General features: G+C 35.5%; 1 protein-coding gene across 2 annotated transcripts in view; it reads left to right on the plus strand.

The window, feature by feature from the left end:
- RALGPS2 (Ral GEF with PH domain and SH3 binding motif 2) overlaps window positions 1–20,284 on the plus strand; it is a 163,836-nt gene that overhangs the window by 31,711 nt on the left and 111,841 nt on the right. For both annotated transcript variants that reach the window (XM_060034574.1, XM_060034565.1), the window contains exons 2-4: window positions 8,771–8,915; window positions 14,090–14,194; window positions 15,263–15,313. In XM_060034574.1, the coding sequence (XP_059890557.1) occupies window positions 8,859–8,915; window positions 14,090–14,194; window positions 15,263–15,313 (213 nt within the window). In that variant the 5' untranslated portion in view covers window positions 8,771–8,858. The remainder of the gene's footprint in view (window positions 1–8,770; window positions 8,916–14,089; window positions 14,195–15,262; window positions 15,314–20,284) is intronic.

Below are 20,284 nucleotides of genomic sequence, written 5' to 3' on the forward strand. Positions count from 1 at the left end.
ATTTATAAATAAAATATATGTCTGGAAAAAATATAGAGATGTTTAAGCTTAAACAGTAACTTGGTAAGTGATCTAGTAAACAGTCTTGCCGGGAAACAACTTAAGTTCTTTTGACAGGAGATTTCTAAATATATAGATTAATTTAGACATTATCTTTTTTTTTTCAACCTGGGTGGTGTGTGAAATTGCTAAACCTGTCATTGTGGTTTGCTTTACAGTGATTGAAGTTTCTCCAGAACGTCTTTTTTTTTTCCTTACAGTTTCAGGGTGTTCTTATCCATGTGAACTGCTATTGTTTGAAACATGCTTGTTATCCTTTGATTAAGAATTAAGCAAAAAAAAAAAAAGCATAGCTTAGAATTTTTTATCACTTATTCTGTACTACTAAAGATACGTGGAATAATTTCAAGTTGTGTACTTCTGAATAAATTCATAACATGATTTATAACATTCATGTTTAATTTATCCTTAGAAATTAGTCAGTCAGCATGCAAAGTGGTATCTCTCTTAAGGGACCTCTCAGCGTTAAATGCAACGATATAGTATTGCAAGCTATTTGTAGATTTATCTCCTTTTTGTCCTGAAAGATATAGTTATTATTAGTTAACATGTTTACACACTTAGAACTTCTAAGAAATGAATATTTTTTAAGTAAAAAATTTTTTTAATTGTTTAGTAAATTTATTTTCCAGTGTACTTGTGTCAAAATATGCTTTCAAAATGGTTCGTTTAGAGGCATAGTTTACTTAGTTTTTCTAATTCATTAGTTTATATTGTAATATTCACATGCTTCTGGAATTTAGAAGGTCTGCCTTCTATTTAGAAGAAGGTCTGCCTCTTCCTCTCCTTTTGTTTTGTTTGTTGTTGTTGTTTGTTTTTTTGTTTAAAGCCTCATTACTGATAGATGGACTGTGAGCCTCTGCCTAAATATTAGGGAAGTTCCTTGCTCAAGGCCTTACAGCTGGCTGGTAGTGCCCAAGCTAGGATTTGAGCCTAGGGCTTTCCAACTCCAAAATTTGTGTTCTTGCTGCTATACTCTACCATTTTTAGATGCATTGAGTTTTTCCTATATGATTTCGTTTAATTCTTACAACATCTCTCTGAGGTACATTTTATTGTCCCTCATTTATAAACAATTAAATCAGAGTTCAGAGATTACATAATTTACCCAGCATCACATACCTGCTTAAAATCCTAGAATTAGTATTCTGTATCTTATGCTTTTCCCACTGAACTGCTTTCACTACCCCTTAGCGTGGGCGGGACCAGCATTCACAAATTAATATGAATTTTGTTAAATTTTTTTCTTTTAAATATCATCTGAGATTGCCATTTTCATGGCTCAGGGATTCTGAATTAGAATGGTGATGGAGGATGAAGGTGATAGAAGTTAAGAGGATAGAATGTGATCATGGGAGTTTTATACAACTAGAAGACTAGGAGAGGGTCCTGGAGAGCAGAGATTAGAGAAGCCTGGGTGGGAAAGGGGCCTGCACGTCACTTCAGGTGCTTTGCTTTTTTGGCAAAAGGTGGGAGTATTGTTTATTACTCACCTTCCCTAAAGCCCAGTGGCATACCCCTGCATGGTAATCCTTGAAATACTGGTTTTAGTTTCCTAAGGTCATTTCCCTACTCAGAAACCTTTAATGATGCCTAGTGCCTGTCCCTTCCAATTTAAATTCCCCCTCTTTGACAGTTGAGACCCTCTGCAATCTGGTCCTGTCACTTCTTTGAACCTTTCCAGAGCTCATCAGAAAGGTTCTCCCCACCAGGCAGGTCAGTGTCCACATCATAACTTCTCTCTGGGCCACCTTTACTTTTAACTTTGCACCCTTGATGGTTTTTACTTACCCTTTCTTCATACTCTTCAACCTGTGTTTCTTTATAAACCTATACATCATTTTCTCCTGTAGAAATCATGCGACTCTTGAAGCTGAATCACAGCTTAACAAGTTGTAGCATTCTCCGATTCTCTCATTTCTGCTCTTTCCCCTCTAGCCATTTATAAATCTGCTCAGAGGAAGAACAACCTTTTAGGTTCTCTTCTCTGGTTCCCTTCTTCCCTCATTTTGTCTCTCCCCCACCCCCACCCCCGCCCCCCATCCTAGTTTTTTCCTATCCATCAGTTTATCCTTCTTTCCTGTCTTTTGTTTTTCTATCCACCTGTCCTCCTTTTTTCCCTCCCTTCTGGCTGCCTATTCCTACTGTGTAAGCTTGGGCAAGTTACCTATTTGCTCATCTCTAAAAATGGGGTGTAATATAATAACTTCATAGGGTTTGTTTTGATGATTGAGTGAATTTTTAATGAAAAAGTGCTTAGAGCAGGACCTGGATAATAAGCACTCCATAAATATTAGCTTTTGTTTGTTATTGTTGTACCGTTTTGTGTATTTTAATGTATGAAACAAATGGTAGGGTGTCTATAAAAGGAGAAATAGTTTTTCTTTTTGACATAAAAGCAAGTTATTTTTTAAAATAGTTATTAAATAGAGGTTAATTTAAAACTTTTAAACATTTTGACAGTCATCTAAAATCATTAATCATCCTAACAGTCTCGATTAACATAACTGTTTCTATTCCTGACTTTACTTTTATTCGATACAAAGTTAAACAGAAACCAGGACAAGTTTTTCTACCTAGAGATAAATTAGTATTTCAGGTACATACTACGACATTCTTACTTGCTTGCTGCATGGACTAATTTTGTGATAAATTCTTTCTTTGCCTGAAAAATGTCTTTATGTTGCCTTCTCTTGGATGAGAATTTAGCTGGGTATGGAATTTTAGGTTGACAGTTATTTTCTCTTGGCACTTTGAAAATATTTCATTGTCTTCTGTGTCTTTTGGTATTGTTGAGAAGCTTTCCATTTAATTCGTTCCTATGTAAATAAAATACCTTACCCACTTGTTTTTTAAATAAGTATTCTCCAGTTTAAAGTGATGTATATAGAATATGATTCTTTTTATTTATTTATCCTGCTCAAAGTTTGTGGTTCCTGGATGTGAAGATATATGTCTTTCCCCTATCTTGGAAACTTCCCAGCCTTTCTCTCTTTAAATGTTGCCTTTCGTTATCTCTCTTCCTCTGGAACTCCTCTTAGACGTGTTAGATCTTGTTCTATTGTGCATTTCTTTAGTCTTGCTTCACATTTTACATATCATTAAGCCTTCGTTAGAATTTTTGCATAATTTCATTTCTCTTTTCTACTTCACAAATTCTCTCTTTAGTTGTGTTAATCTGATGCTTAATTCTCCAGTGACTCTATCTTCCTTTTCTTTTTAAAAATTTTATTTGGTTCCCTTACAAACGTCTGTCTCGCTTTTTTTTTATAACGTCTTATTGTATTTTCAGTGTCTTCTTTTAAGGCCGCTGGCTTTAATCTTTAATCTGGTTTTATAGCCTGTATCTGATAATTTTTCATCTAAAGCTCTCAAGAGATAATCCTAATGATTGTTGTGTTTCCTGCTTTTACTTACAGTGGGTTGTTTGCTTATAGAGTTGGTAAATTTCTATTTTGAGCTTGCTGGCAGGGGGAATTCCGCATTGCCTGGGTTGAAGGAATGTTCCCCCCCCCCCGCCCCCCAAATTTTGTTCCCTCCATCTGCCTTGGGTTCCAGAAGTCTCACTGGCTTGTGAACATTTTATTTGAATTTCTAGTCTTGAAGGTCTTGGGCCATGCTGGTAGTATAAATTCAAATTCTGTGTCTGTGCTGGAGCATGCCTAGGATTACAAATTATCATCTTGTAGACACCCTCCACCAGCCACAGTGGTAAGCCCAGGCCAAGACACACAAGTTTCTTATCTTGCTGTACCAGAATTTTTTTTACAGACCATCTTATCACTGATTGGGTAGACTATCAGTCTCTCTGGCTTTATTCTAGGTAAAAGTGTGTGTGGATGGGTTGGTGTGGGGAGTGTATGTCTCAATTCCATTCTCATCTCTTGGTTGCTTTTTCTGTCCAACTGATGTCAATGTCCATTTCTAAATTTCTCTTGTGGTACAAAGATTTTTACGTTGTTTTTCAGCCATGTTGCTGGAAATAGAAAATAGTCATCATATTCTTTTAAATGTGTGTAGTATTGTGTGTATTGAGTATTTGATTGCCATTCTCCCTATACTTTTATTGTTAATTGGGCATTTATCTAATGTTATCCTGTGAATAACTGCTTTTGTTCAGTCATTTATTCATCTTTCGCAGATTAAATAGGCAATTGAGGTCAGTATTGTGTTTATGTGCCTGAGTGCAAAGATGAAAAATAATGGTTTTTCTGTTGTGTTTTGTTTTAAATATGGGTCTTTAAAATCAAGGAACTCAAAATTCATTAAGGAGAGACATTTAAATATATCAGTGTGAAAATATAGCAATAGAATTCTGACAGAAGAGCAGTGGAAGCATAAAAGAAGGAGACTAATGACCTCTCTGTGGGAGGCATTGGGGAGCTCTTATAACCCTGGATGTTCATCAGAACCCCTTTCTTTTTAATTTCTTTTGTAATAACTTGAACATGTTATAAGCAAATACCAAAGGTGATCTTGTTTAGTGCTATAGCAGAAATGATTTGAAGAGGCAACCACATTCTTTATTAAACTTTTGTCAAAATAGCTCAGTATCAATCATGTCAAAGACAAAATCTTTTTTTGTTGTTGTCGTTACTCATCAGACTTTTGATGGCTGTAATTATTAAAACAAAGTACTGGGGAATTTGGGACTAATCTCTAATTTTCTTAGATAAAAAAATAAAGAAGGCAGTGCAAGTTTAGCTTAGTGTCAGAAATGCTGCAAGTGCTATGATATACAGACATTTAAATCTTTGGACCTTCCATGAGTGTCATATAAAATGTCTTTAACATTTATTTTAAAATAAATTTTAAAGGAGAGCCAAGCACTATAACAACTTTTAAATATTGAGTTGCAATTATGTTGTTTTAACTTTACCCTGTTACTTTTTTTTTCTCATGAAATTTGTAAGTTTACAGTAAGAAGGTTCAGTTTCTTTTGTTGAAATTGTCACTTATGTTTTTTTTCTTATAATTGTCTATTTGAATTTTTTAATGTGGTTATATACAAAGGCATGAAAGTCACTTCTGGTTTTCACTATTGTAAATAGTGCTTGATTTAAATAACCTTTATCTATGTAGTTTTTTCTTTTTCTGCCGAGTTTTTTTTTTTAAGTTTCAAGTGTCCCAGCTTTGGCAGTTTACTATTTATTTATTTATTTGGTTGCTCTGGGTCTTTAGTTGTGGCAGGCGGGCTCCTTAGTTGTGGCATGTGAACTCTTAGTTGCAGCATGCATGAGGGATCTAGTTCCCTGACCAGGGATTGAACCCGTGCCCCTGCATTGGGAGCTGTGGAGTCTTACCCACTGGACCACTAGGGAAGTCCCCTCCAGAGTTATAGTAAGATGAATTTCTGGTACTGAGATTTTAAGCCATGTGTAAGCATATCAATTCTGTACTATCTGAATGTTTCCAAAGAAATTGCAGTAATTAATTACATTTCACTACCTTTTTCCTTATAGTTGCTTAGCTCTTCTAGAGCATGTTTTATAAAACTATTAAATGTCTTTAGCATAATATTCTTTCTTTCTTTCTTTCTTTTTTTTGCGGTACGCTGCTGTGGCCTCTCCCGTTGCGGAGCACAGGCTCCGGACGTGCAGGCTCAGCGGCCATGGCTCACGTGCCCAGCCGCTCCGCGGCGTGTGGGATCCTCCCGGACCGGGGCACGAACCCGTGTCCCTTGCATCGGCAGGCGGACTCACAACCACTGAGCCATCAGGGAATCCCTAGCATGATATTCTTAATGATGATAGCATAAATTATTTTAGAAAAGAACTGGTACTATGAAATGAGATTACATTAGTGAGAAGTTGTCACTTTAACTTTACCCTCTTGTTTACTGTTTTAAAAAAGCATTGGTTTCTTTGTGGGGATGCCATTGAGAAAGTGAGGAGTTAGGAGACTGAATGATTGTGCCTGCAGTTTAAATAATCTAGTTTATGACCTCAAGCAGGGGAGGTAAATCTACACATTTCAGATTTCCTATTTGGGGATTATATTGAAGTACTATGCCTGTTTTGGTATTTAAACCCTTTTAAAGGACAGATTAAATGTCCTTAGAAGTTTCAGAAGAGAATAGGAAATAATAAATTTCATTAAGAAAAGAGCTGCTGTGATGTTCGTGTTTATTATGAATGATTGTGCTGTTTATACATAGCGCTAGGAAAAGTAAATAATATTAAGGCATATATTTGACTTATCTAATTTGAACTTTTTTGTGTGCAAAGCACAGAAACGTCTTGGGGCACATATTATAAAAATATAAACCCATGCCTGTCTCTTAGGACTTGCAGTGTTTTTATGGTATCGTATGAGGCTTTGCTGTACTTAAACAGTATTAAATACTGACATGTAGTACATTTGTAAGTAATTATGAATAAGATTTTTGTTGAGGTATGCTTTGCTATACTTTTTTTTTCATGTAATGGGTTTTAATATGACAATTTTCATAGGATATTTAAATGACATTTTGATTAAAAGCAGGCAGAGAAAACTGTTCTTTACTGTTAATAGTTTACAAATGTATTAATGTTTTTTCCTGGTGTATTACCTCTTTTTCAGTAGATATTAACCATAAAATTTATATATCTGATATATAAGTTTTAGACTAAGGATACATTTTTTTTAACGATTTGATTAATTTTTCTTAACACTAGGGGGCACTGTTGATTTATGAATTCATATCTAAATTAATCAGGCATAGCATGTGGAATGAAATGAAATTATTTGAAGACATTTCATTGCAAATTGAGTGTTGCCTTCAGAGAGAATTTGGATTATCGAGTTCATTTTGTATAGTACTATAAATATAAATGATTCTTAGTAAGATTCTTAATAAGAATAAATGATGTTTATAAAATAAATACTGTAGATTGAAGGAAATTAGAGTATTTCTATGCTCTATTCATTTTCATATTGGTTTTCTAAATTTTTTTTTAAAAATCATTATTTCTAATGTATTTCTCATTTTAAAAATTCTAGCACGATGTTTTGCTCTTAGCAGGTACTCAGGGTATATCTGAAGAAATGAAGATAAATTGAAGATGTGACTGAAGGCTGCTATCATTAGTAATACTTTTTAAGCATTTGAAAACCAGCAACATGTTTTGCTACATCTAGGAAACATATTTTAGGCATTCTCATTCATTATTTCTGCAGTCAGGATTTTGCTGATGCCCACCAACATGTGTTTTGTGAGAGGTATACTTCTAAGGTTTTTGTCGTCTTTAATTAGAAGACTCCCTTGAATTTAAGCCTTGTGTGGATTCATTAGATAGTAGACAAAGTGTGTGTCATTATAATAGCACTCTTACCATGTGTCAGCACTGTTTTAGGTGCTTTGAATATATTAATTTCTCCTCACCACAACTCTATGAAGTGGGTACTTATTGCTATCTCTGTTCTATAGGTAAGGAAATTGAACACAGAAAAGGCAAACAGTTTCCTGGGTTCAAACTTAAGCAGTTTTTTTCTAGAGTTTGTGCTTCTAAATCACTGTCCTATATTGCTTCTCCAGAGAGAGGAAACTTAGCATTTCAAGAGAATTATTATTGATATTTCAAACTAAGTTTTTAAAGTGGGTACAATTTTGTAATGCACAGCATAAGGAATATAGTCAGTAGTATTGTTAATAACTCTGTATGGTGACAGATGGTAACTAGATTATTGTGGTAGTCATTTTGTAATGTGTAAAAATATCAAATCCCTATGTTATACACCTCAAACTAATATAATAATGTAAGTCAATTACACTTCAATAAAAAAGTAGATATAGTTTTAAATACCTAATTTATAGACAATTAACCATTTCTCTTATGAAAGATATCATTGAAATTTAAAGTTGGAAAGGGACCTTACTCTGTTTATTTGTGTCATTTTACAGAGAGGAAGAAATTCCCTCCTAGATAGGTGAAGTTACCAACACAGTGATATACAGCAAGTTTTTTGTGGAAAGGGATTAGACTCGCAAGTAAACATTCTGACTTCCAGTAAAGTGGAAAAACTATGGTGGTGTGGAAAGAATATTTGACTAGAATTTTAGATGACTTGAATTTTATTCTTGACCCGTCATTTACCAGCCTGTGTCCTTAGAGGCTATGTTTGTGTTATATGAGTATCATGATATCTTCCTTAGTCTTATTGGTAGTTGTGAAGATCAGTGAGATAATGGAGTAAAGATACTCAGTAAACTTTAAAGCCCTATACAAATAAATATATCATGTACTGTGGTATTTTTATAACATGCTCCATAATAATTTATTTTTAATTATTCATGATATCTTTGTAAACTACATTATCAACACTGCTAAACTTATTCAGTATGGTTGAGTTAGGGATGTCATTCAGATCTGTAAAATTTATTTCATTAGACCATATATTACTTTGCCACATGTTTTTTACACTTTTCACTTTCTTAAGACTAAAAAGATTTTGAATTTTTCTCACAATAAATGAAAAATTATACCTTTGCTTTGCTGATAAAGAATATAACAGCAACATGTGTTGACCACTGGCCATTTGGTGTTTCTGATCATTTGAAAATAGCATAATAGGATTGTCCTCAAACCAGATTTAGTGATTTAACTGAAGTGAAAAATAAAGTTTAGTAAATTTGAAGTATTTTATTTCTTGGCATGGTGACAGGCATGGGTTTCTTTTCTTAAACTTCCAATAAGACACACAGTTAAAGTTTTCTATTTATTTTTTACAGGAATAATAATGTATTTGTGGCCTTGGACGTGAAGCAATCAGTCTTCTGTTGCTGTTAACTAGCGTCAGGGACTGATGTTGTGGGAAGCATGGACCTAATGAACGGGCAGGCAAGCAGTGTTAATATTGCTGCTACTGCTTCTGAGGTAAGACATTTAAAAAGTTTAGTTGTAAAATTTCTTACCTGGCATTCTGATTTTTTAAGCATTATGATTGGTCACAGATGTAAATCAGAGCTTGAGAAAAAGCGTTACGGATTTTTCAGTTTTCAAAAAACTATTTTCATTGTACCATCCATGTGTTCATTGTACGTTTTAGGAGTTCATCCCTACCTACTTCATATACTTGACAAATCATGATTACTTAAAACCCTTTCTTGGGTTTAGTTTTAAAGAATGCATAGAATTTCTTTTCAAAGTGTTTTTACATTTTATGAACCTTGAGGGCAACAGTACAAATAGGGCAAAGAATGACATAATATTGACACTGTCAGATCCCTTGATTCCAAGCCTGTTGAAGGAGATCAAAGACCTATTAGGCTGGAATGTTGAAAGCTACTCCGGTGATGTAGCTCAGAGTGTTAAAGATGGAGATAAAGACTGAACTAGGTGCTCACCTACCCCCCCCCCTTTTTTTTTTTTGCTTTGTCTGTAAATCTAGGGTACTTGGCCTGCTTTCCTTAATAACTTTTGTATTTAGCTTCTATATTTCTCCTTAATTTTACTCTTACCATAGAGGATGAGAATAAATGTTTATGACACTTTAACGCCTTGACCTCAGAGTTCCTTGATAACTTCATTTTGCCCAAGCCAAATTACTTAGGCCTTGCTGTCATTGAAAATATTCTATTCTAAGTCAGTAGTTTCAATTATTTTTCTTATTAGATGATTTCTGTATTTTTTAACATCTTTATTGGAGTATGATTTCTGTATTTTTAACTCTAGCTCTGGCTTCCCTTATGAATTTTATTAAGCATTTCTGATGGATGGACTTTTTACTTACAGTATGAACAAAATCAGGTTACTTTGTTTCTATTCTGCTGCACTACCTGTAAAGAAAATAGGCCACCCTCTTTCTCTGACTTTTGTTAGTAGCAGCACCGTTTCCTTAGCATCAGAGTTCAGATCTGTAGATTTGGCATTAACCTGCTTCCCCTTGCCCACCACAGCCATTTTCACATCACAGCAGGGAGAGTCCGCTAACAAAATAGAAGTTAGAATCCTCTGTAATGTAATCATCTAGTGACATCTCATCCTGCCCACACTCAAGTGGAGAGGATTACACAGCGGGGTGACCACCAAGAGATAGAGATGCCTGGCAGCCGGCTTAGAGCCTGTCCACCACACCTTATCTCTGAGATCTAGTCCTTTACTCCTTATTTCTACTAGTACCATCTTAGTTTGGTCATTTATTATTTCTTGTCTAGAATGTTATAGTGGCCTTTTATTTTGATCTTGCACTTCTATTCCCTGCTATTTTTGGTACATTTGACTGTAATTCAATTTTAATATTCTTAAAATAGCTGTTACACTTTATTTTATTCTCAAACTGTCCATGGTTCCTCATTACCTACTAACTAAATATTAACTAAATACACATTCAGCCCTGCATTTAAGACTTCCATCAAAATGAGCCTAAATTTTCTTTCTAATGGATTTAACTGCTACTAATTCTTTATGTGAAATTTACATTCTAATGAAAGAATACTACATCTTGTTGATGTTTGTATAAACCCTTAGCCTTTTCTATTTCAAAAAATTAGGGAAGTTTTCTCCTGATTCCCTGAACAGATAGGAGCTTTCTGATTTTTGAAACTATCACTTAAAAAAACCATTTTAAATAATTTTTCCATAAATTTATACATAGCTTTTCTTCCTACTTGAGACAGGGATTATATATGTTTGTAAATATGTCTGTAATATATGTATATTTACATGGTATTTTTATGACCATATTTCTTGACTATGTTAAATGTATGTGTGTATATGTATATAGTATATTTATGACTATGTATCCTGAAACATATGAGCTAGTATTACAGTACACAATTGTTTGTTAAATAAAATAGATCATTTCACTCATATAAAAAATTGTGTTGACCTGTCTGAAAGTGGATGAATTACATCAGACCTCAGAGTAATATAATTTAGTACATGAGAAGTAAGGGGCGGGGTGGGGGGGGGGAGTCTGCCTTTTAAATTGTCCTCCTGCTGTGGCAAGAAGATAAAATTAAAAATATATGTTTTTCTACCTTCTCTTAAAATAAAGATGTGTTAACATATCAAAATGCAAACTTCACAAATGTGAAAACCTCACAAGTACTTAAGGTATTTGATGGGTGATTGACTCCTCCTGTCTCTGCCTTCTAGACTTAACCTTTGTTTAAGCTTCTGGTCAGTAGAGTGGTGGCAAACTTTTTTCAGACATTTAGAAGTGTCAGTAGTTTTTTAGTCTTGTTGTGAATAAAGAATTACTACTATGCACATTATGTCTCAGTACTGCTTAGCATCTTGTCGTTACCAGCTTATTTATTGGTAGTGGGAAAGCAGATAGAAGCACATCACTCATAATTTTTAAAGCCTCTACTAATGGCTTGTAAGAAGGAAAAGAGGAAAATGATTACTGACTTTGATAAGCAATAAGATTGCCATTATGATTTGCTCACCTGTCTTGAATGAGTTAGAAACTTGGAGAAAATTACCAAATTATGTTTAAAATGAATGTATTTACTTGACAATATATTTATTATTTGGTAGTTATTGGATTAGTATATACTGCTTAACTGATGTCTATTTGAATGCTTAACATGAATAAATTTCTATATTTGTCTTGGAATATAAAGTAACTTTGTCAACATACTGTAAGCTAGTCTTAGTTACAGAGGTTAAGCACATGAAATAAGATACTATGTATGAAATCCATTTATGAGACTTTGGACTTCTGCTCAGACACGTAAAGAGCTTGGAATTCATTACTCCTGTCCTCACAGCTTGATAAAAGCTGAACAAACTGAAAACCAATAACTCGTCTTAGCTCTATCAGAGAACTGATGTCACAGAGCAAATTGACAGTGATGCCCTGAAAACTGGAGAAAGAGGCAAATACAGAGAATCACTGTTTACCAAGAACAGAATTCCCTGGAGCCAGGAAAGGGTAGGAGAGCTTACTGTAATTGACAAACTGCTGGAGGCAGTGTGTGGACTAGCTTGAGAGTTAAGAACTCCTGGGGGCTAGGTTTTAGGTCTCCCTCCCCACTTCTGTGAGTTTTACCTCCAGGAGCCCCACCAAGTTCTCACAGTGAGGTTCAGAGAAAAATCCCTCCTGTTTCCAGCAGAGGGAGGGGAAAGTAACCATTTTGAAATATACTAGGGGGAAGTAATCATCCTAAAATATGCCCAGCACATTGTATTCCCCACCTGACCTCAGGGGAGACTGCTTTACCAGAGCCTAACCTACTTGTGGAAAGAGAAATACCCAACTCTGGGCCCTCTAGCCTTCCTGTCTTACTTTCTAAGGGGAGTCCGGGGTACTGAGAAGCACCTAAGGTCACAGCCCAAGGAAGGGCACAGGCTCACTAAAGTACCTGATTGTAGGGCAATGGAACACTTCTCCTCTTCCCACACCTTACCACCACATCAACAGGGCTCCTGTATAATAGTAAAGGATCACAGCTGAAAGAACTGCAAGGCACAGACTCTTATCTAAGGAGGAGTTTCTAGAAAAACCCAGAGACCAAAACAGGGACACTAGAGGAAAGTGAAGGCACCTCTAACCACAACAAATAGTAAGCAGCATCACTCCTATACAAATAAACGTAAACCCTTACACTAAAGGCCTATTTGCCTCAGTTTCTGTTACCCACTAAATCATGTCTGGCTTTCAGCAAATTTTAAGGCATGCTAAAAGTAACAAAAAAACATAGGCTGAAGAGCGAGAGCAAGCAGCACAGCCAGACTCAGATATGGCAAAGATTTTGGAATTAACGGACTGGGAATTAAAATAACCATGATTAATAATGCTAATAGCTCTCATGGAAAAAACTGACCAACATGCAAGAATAGATGGATAGTAGAAGCAGGGATATTGAAATTCTAAGAGTCAAAAGGAGATGCTAGAAATCGAAAACGTCGTTCCAGAAATGGCGAGTGACTTTGATTGGCTCACCAGTAGACTGGTGACCAGTAGACAGCTAAGGAAAGAATCAGTGAACCTGAAGACATGTTAATAGTATCGTCCCAAGCTGAAGTGCAAAGAAAAAATAGAATGAGGAAAATGGAACTGAGTATTCAGGAACTGCGGGGCAATGACAAAAGGTGTAGCATGTACGTAATAGGGCTGCCAGAAGGAGGAGAAAGAGAAAGGAGCAGAAGAAATATTTGAAGTAATAATGGTTGAGAATTTTCCAAAATTAATGACAGATCCCTTCCTTTGTAATGATTTTGATATTTAGTTGCTACTGCAAGGGAAGTAAAAATGAAGCATAATGACAGGTGCTCAAAATTGATGTATAATAACTGATAGGTTGACATACATAATATTATACCTCTGTAAACGAAACTTTGGTTCGTTTTTTCTGCCACTGACTGTAGCCTGATATCCTACCACCGTTTCACAGAGAGTGATCTAAATGTTCTTGCAGGGATGATACTCTGGTTTCAGCCAAAACTGATTGCAAAATAACACTTTTATTTTGTAGTACAGATGAAGTGGAAATTTAACAGAAATAAGATTTTCAGGGCCAAAAGCCGCCTTTTGTTCTGCATATAGCAACAGCAAATTCAAAATTAAAGCAGAAAATGCTTAAATCTGTACTATAATAAAAAGAAGAGTATCAATTGTACTATCACAGACAGACATTCACTTAACAAACTAGACTGGGTTATTTAGTTAATGGAGTTCTGAATGTTTTCCTGTGGTTTATGTTAGGAAAATAATTTGTCTTTTTCTTAATAAAAATTAGTTTTAAAAATTATAGATGGGTGTGTCCTTCTCCCCTAACTTCTTTTACCCCATTTGAAAATCATTGAACTTGTTATTGATAATATCTTTTATTTCTTTTGGAAATGATAGGATGTCAGGGTGAGGAAACAGACAGGAAAACTTACTCGAGAACCTAAAAACCTAAAGTTGAGGTTAGATTTCAAGTTGCCCGACCCTTTTCCTAGTGCTCTTCCAAGGAAGCAGTGTGTTCTGCCCAACTTTTCTACAGCATTTGTTAACTCACTTTTAGCTTCCTCAGTTTTAAGGCCGGTCTAGTTTCCATGACACTTAACTGAAAGACAGTTTTTAAATGGCTGCATTTTTTTTTCCAATTTAACAGAAAAGTAGCAGTTCTGAGTCATTGAGTGACAAAGGTTCTGAATTGAAGAAAAGCTTTGATGCTGTGGTATTTGATGTCCTTAAGGTTACACCAGAAGAATATGCGGTAAGCCTCCCACCTCTTGTTCTCCAGTTTTTGCACATAATTTACATATTGGTGCTATTCAGTTAGAATTTGTAGGCCCAACAGAGGAGATTTTTTTAAAAAAACTGGATGTGGGAATCAATGGGGAGAGTAGCACAACAATGGAGCAAGCAGAGGAATGAACAGGAGAAGGTAAGAAAATCCATTGATATTTTTAGAGCAGCTTCGTAAGTTACACTATCAACTTGGTAAGTAATAATAAGTATTTACCTTCATGGTAATTGCTTTTGTCCCTACCAATACCACCTCCCCAAGCTAACTGTACTTTATTGACATATGTAAGAAGAATTTTTACTTTTTCCTAAATTAAAAAATTAAAATTGAAGGCATTATTGCAGTATCATGAAGGATACCTAGAAAAACTTTTAATTCTTAACTGATGTAAGTGTTCATTTATTTGTGCTTTTTCCTTTAACTTGTTAGCAGAATATATTGATTTCCTGATATTGCATCACTCTTGCATTCCAGGAGTAAACTGTGTTTGGCCATAGCATATTATTCCTTGGTATATTGCTAGATTTTGTTTTACATCTATAGCCACAGTTGAGATAGGTCCCTGTGAAGTCCTTCAATATGAGTTGCCACTAGTGTAGAGTCAGTTACTTCTTATAAATTGGGAAGAATACCTTTTCATTAATGTCATATTTTATATTACTGTTTGAGTAGATATGATTTAATAGTCACAACAACAACACTGCTCTATGAACCAGTAGATCCAAGGTTTTTTTTTTTATTTGGATTTAATGTATGACCATGTTCAAATGTTTAAAATTAGTTTTGTTTATTTTGTAGCTTTACCTTATTTATCTCACAAAACAATATGAATAGGCATGAGATAATTAGAAATAATTATATTTAATGATATAAGGGCTAAATTTTCATTTTCTTAAGCCCTTATAAAACTGGGATTTCTTTCTGGTAAAGATTTGAGTACTCAATATGTTTTAGTACAGAATATAATTTTAATTGCAAATATATGTCACATTATGGAATGCCAAGAAATTGTAATTTTTTTACTTTTTATATCAGGGTCAGATAACGCTAATGGATGTTCCAGTATTTAAAGCCATTCAGCCAGATGTGAGTAGTTTTAAGAATTTTCCTTTAAAATATACAAGATGGTGAATTATAGTATCCCCAATTAAGAAGTTTCAGAAGTGACAAATTACACTGTATGTTAATTTTTAAATGTTTAAAGCTTTTGATGTAACTTCTCTGTATATTACTCAGCCTCAAAAACTCATGTGGCATTCATAGCTATACACTGTTGAGTCATAGATAGTACTGTTTGAATCATTTTGGTTGATTTGGCTTCATCATTTTACTGAAGTATCTATTTTACTGATGAGAAAACAGAATGACATTTGTCCCCGATACACAGCTAAGTGTTGGAACTGGCTTTCAGACTCTAAAAACTGATGCTTTTCCCACTCTTATCAGGTAAGAATATTAATATGATTCTGTATCTCAAAACTAAGGCATTGATAATACCGACATATTCAGTACCATAAGGTATTTTTTTAGTTCTTCTGGGAACAAAATATAGTGTATTTGTTGCAGTATTTTCAAGTCAACTATAACATAGATGTTACAGAAAACATCTGTATCTTCAGTAGTATAGACAGTATTAGTCCTGTGTTTTTCAGGTAAGTTACTTAATGTCTGAGTATCTCAAGTCTGTCACTTAACAAAATGAAAGGATGGGCCTGAATGATCTCTGAGTCTTTGTCATTTCCACAACTCTGTGTTTTTCTAACTTTCCTTGCTTACCATGGAGGACACCCTCAATAGAACCATTAGTTTAGCAACAGAGGAAGAGAAACCATCTAGTCTATAAATAAGGCACAAACAGAAAATGGCTTTTGTATTTAAATGATAGTAACTGAAATATTCATTTCCTCACATCCCCGAACAAAACAAAGCAAACTAAATTCTTTATAAAAATTACATTTTTTTGCCCTGAAGTTCAGCCATCTTCTCCTTAGACATATTTTTTTCCTTTTTTTTTTGCGGTACGCGGGCCTCTCACTGTTGTGGCCTCTCCCGTTGCGGAGCACAGGCTCCGGACACGCAGGCTCAGCGGCCATGGCTCACGGGCCCAGCCACTCCACGGCATGTGGGATCTTCCCGGACCATGGCACGAACGCGTGTCCCCTGCATCGGCAGGCGGACTCTCAACCACTGTGCCACTAGGGAAGCCCCTATTTTTTTCCTTTTGAATAAACTGCAATTACTATATTTCTGTTTCATACAACATTAGTACCATCCAGTAGAAATATAATGTGAACCATTTCTATAACTTTATATTTTCTAGTAGCCACATTACAAATTAAAAAGAAACAAGTAAAATTAATTTTAATAATTGTATTTAACCTACTGCATCCAAAATAATTATCATTTCAACTTGTAATCAGTATAAAAATTATTGAGATGTTGTACTCTCTTTTTTCTGTACTAAGACTTTGAAATTCAGTGTATATTGTATAATTACAGCACATCTTTATGTGGAGTTGCCACATTGCAAGTGCTTGTGCTTGATAGTCATTTGTGGAGAGGGGTTTGACATTGAAGATCTAGACAGTGACTATTACGTAAGGACATAAACTTCAAGTCAATGGGAAATTTTTATTTCCCTGGGACATCTAACAGTGCTTTGTAAACTTCATAGAAGTGAACCTTAAAAATTCCCTCGACCCCACTTCCTGATCTCATTTAACACCAACCCCACTGATTTTTTTTTTAACCTAAGTATCTTATTTATCTATTCTCTCTCTACTCTCAACACCCCAATCCAAGACACCATTGTAACTCAGCTGAATTACTGCAGTGCCCTCTTACCTGATCTGTCCACATCCACCCAGACCCTTCTAAACTTTCTCTACCCAATAACCAAGGTAATCTTTCAACATGTAAATCTGCTCATCGGATTCCTCTGCTTATAATGCTTCAGTGGCTTCCTGTCACTCTGAGGGTAAAGACAAACTATCCTAATATCATCTACAAATCTCTTCAAAGTTTTGCCTCTTCTTACCCACTCCAACCTTATCTTATACCTTTTCCACCTTTTTCTGCTCTAGCTACAGTGGCCTTTTAGCCCCTCTCACCACTGAGCCTGTGTACATCCTAGTTAACTGCTACTCATCCTTCAGTTCTCAGATCAAGTTTGACTTTCTCAGGTGAGCCTTTCTTCTCTTCCTACAGGCTCTCCCAGCACTTCCTTGTTCTTCACTGGCCTTGTCAATTGCAGTTTTACATGTATGTGTTGCGGTTCAACAAGTATTTACTGAGTGTCTATTCTGTGCCAGGCACTGGCTTACAGCACTGAAGAGACTAAAATTCCTGCCCTCATGCATCTTACATTTGAGTGAGGTGAACTAGCACTGTGTCATGAAAAACATGGAACAGCCAGAAGAGGACAGGGCGGCGTAAGGGCAGTGGGAGCTGTGGTTTTAGATAGGATGGTCAGAAAGGCTTCACTGAAAAGGTGCCGTCTGAGAAAAACCTGAACGAGGTGAGAGAGCAAGCCGTACTGGTGTTTAGGGGAAGAGTGTTCCAGGCAGAGAAAATAGTACTGATACTTACTACTGTAAGTTTCGTTCTTAGTTCTTTCGGGAACAAAATATAGTGTGTTTGTTGTAGTATATACAAGTCTGCAATGGCCCTGGATGCTTTTCAGTATACTTTTATTTTATGACTTTATAATATGACTGTGTGTTGTATTTTAGAGACAAGAAAGAAATCAAGGAAGGCATTTTTTTTAAAAGGAGACTAACATTTATTATGCATCTACCCATTGTAAGCCATTTATTATGCTCACATAAGGGAAAAGATTACTGGTGTGAGGTGTGAAGCCCAGGGCAAAAGCCAGTGAGCTGCAGTGAGTGAGCGCGAGGGTCTAGTAGAAAGTGAGAAACGTAGAGAGGACTGGATGGCATGGTGCCTTGAAAACCATTCCTCTGAAAAAGATCGGAAGGTAGGGGAGGGTTTTGAGCAAACAAGTGACATTTTCTGACTTGGGTTTTAAGTAGCTTTTCCTGACTACTGACCAGGGTATGTGGGGAAGCAAGCCTGGGGGTGGGGAGGGGCTGGTACCGAGGACTGAATCGAGGAGACCAGGTGAGAGATGAAGGTGGCTTGCATCAGGGTGTGAGGGAAGAGGTGGTGAGAAGTTGTCAGGCACTGTATGTGCAAGAGGAGTCAAGGATGATGACAAGGTTTTTGGCCTGACACTGGACACATGTAGTTGATAGTCTCTGAGATGGAAAATTATTAGTATTGTGTTCATAGCTCCTGGGGCTGCCATTTATATAGAATAGACTGCGCAGTGTAGCCTGTGGAGAAGGGCCAGAGGAGCGGGTTTTGAAGGAAGACCCTGAGTTCAGCTTTGGACATGTTTAGTTTTACCTGCCTGTTGGACAGCCACAGAGAATGTTAAGTTACGTAACATATACTAGCGTATATTTTCAGTTCAGACTGGAAGTGTAAGTTTGGGAGTTGTCAGTGTAGGGATATTTAAAGCATAGGTGAGATTACCAAGAGAGTGAATACAGATGCAGAAAAGAAGGGACCTATTTAGTGTTGAGGAGGAGCTAACAAAAGAAACTGAGAAGCAGCAGCGGGTGATTTAGGAGGAAACCTAGGTTAGTGTGAAATTCGATGAACCAAGTGAAAGACATTTTTAAGAAGGAAGGCGTGATCAGGTACAAAGTGGTGTTAATCATGTGCTTATTTGTTCATTGCTTGCCACTTCTGCTAGGTTTTAAGCTACATGAGGACACTTAGGTCGGATAATTTTGCTTTCACTATTTTATCTGTCTGGCATGTACTGGGAACTCAGTATTTAGAATGAGAAAATGAACAGTGTTTAGTAAATGTTTGTTCAATGAGAGAATGTCTTAAAAAATTGAAATAGGAACCCTTGGAAGAAATGCTGTAGCACCACAATATTCTGATGTATCCATCTCATATAATCATCAAGATTACATTAAATCTGGCAGCGTAAACAGGACTTTGTCTTCTGGCAGAAAAATGTTTTCTAATTTATCCTGAGATATTTAAGACATACAACAAGGCATATGTAATGAGATGAACCTCTCATCTCAACCTTCAGCCTAAGCAGTACTGTTGAAGCCACTCTGCGTCCTCCCATATTCACCTCTCTTCCCTCCTCCTACCAAAGGAACCACTATCCAGTATTGATCTGTATCATTCCTGTGCATTTAGATACAGATTTTCTGTAAGTATATGTATCCCTTAGCAATATGTGCTTTTGCAGGTTTCAGATTTTTTTATGTAAGTGGTATCCTGTTTTTTTTCTTCTTTAGCTTCTTATGTCTAACATCATTGACTAGCATCCATGTTTATACTCTAGGGCATTAATTACTGAGTTGTAGCACATTAACATCCTTAAATTTATTAAATACTGCCAAATTGTTTTCCATGCTGTTTGTACAGATATTGTTTATTATGTGAAACTCTTGCTGTTGATAACTTTAACAGAAGATTTTTTAAGCCACGATGGTGGCCAATCTAATGTATTAGTCTCATTTATTAGCATAAAATGGTGTCTACCTTATTATGTAGTTAGAATATTAACTTTACTAAAGAATGAATTATTTTTGTTAAATCCAAATTTAACCTCAGATATGAAAAGATAGTGTTATCACTGAACCCAGTAAATTTATCTTCATGTTTCTGCCCATTATACCAATGTTCATTCTACTTTATATATAATTTTATGTAAAACTTAAAAAACTATATATATATAATGAGACTATTAAAAAGATCTTTAGTTAAGTTACACTAAAACTGTTTCAATCAAAACTCATTATTATGTGTGAATATCCACATGTAACTTTATTTCAGGTGATGATTTATTCACATTTTCTGAAATAAAATGTGTTCTAAATTTGAGCTTTGAAGATTATAGATTCTGAATCCAACTATGTGGTTTAGTGATTTTTCTTGCAAATTGGTGATTGAACCACACAGGTCTCACTCAGTTTTCTACAATAGAGGCAATTTCTGAGTTATTTGAAACTTATTGAAATA

Source organism: Delphinus delphis, chromosome 1 (assembly GCF_949987515.2).
Source record: "Delphinus delphis chromosome 1, mDelDel1.2, whole genome shotgun sequence".
Lineage (NCBI taxonomy): Eukaryota > Metazoa > Chordata > Mammalia > Artiodactyla > Delphinidae > Delphinus > Delphinus delphis.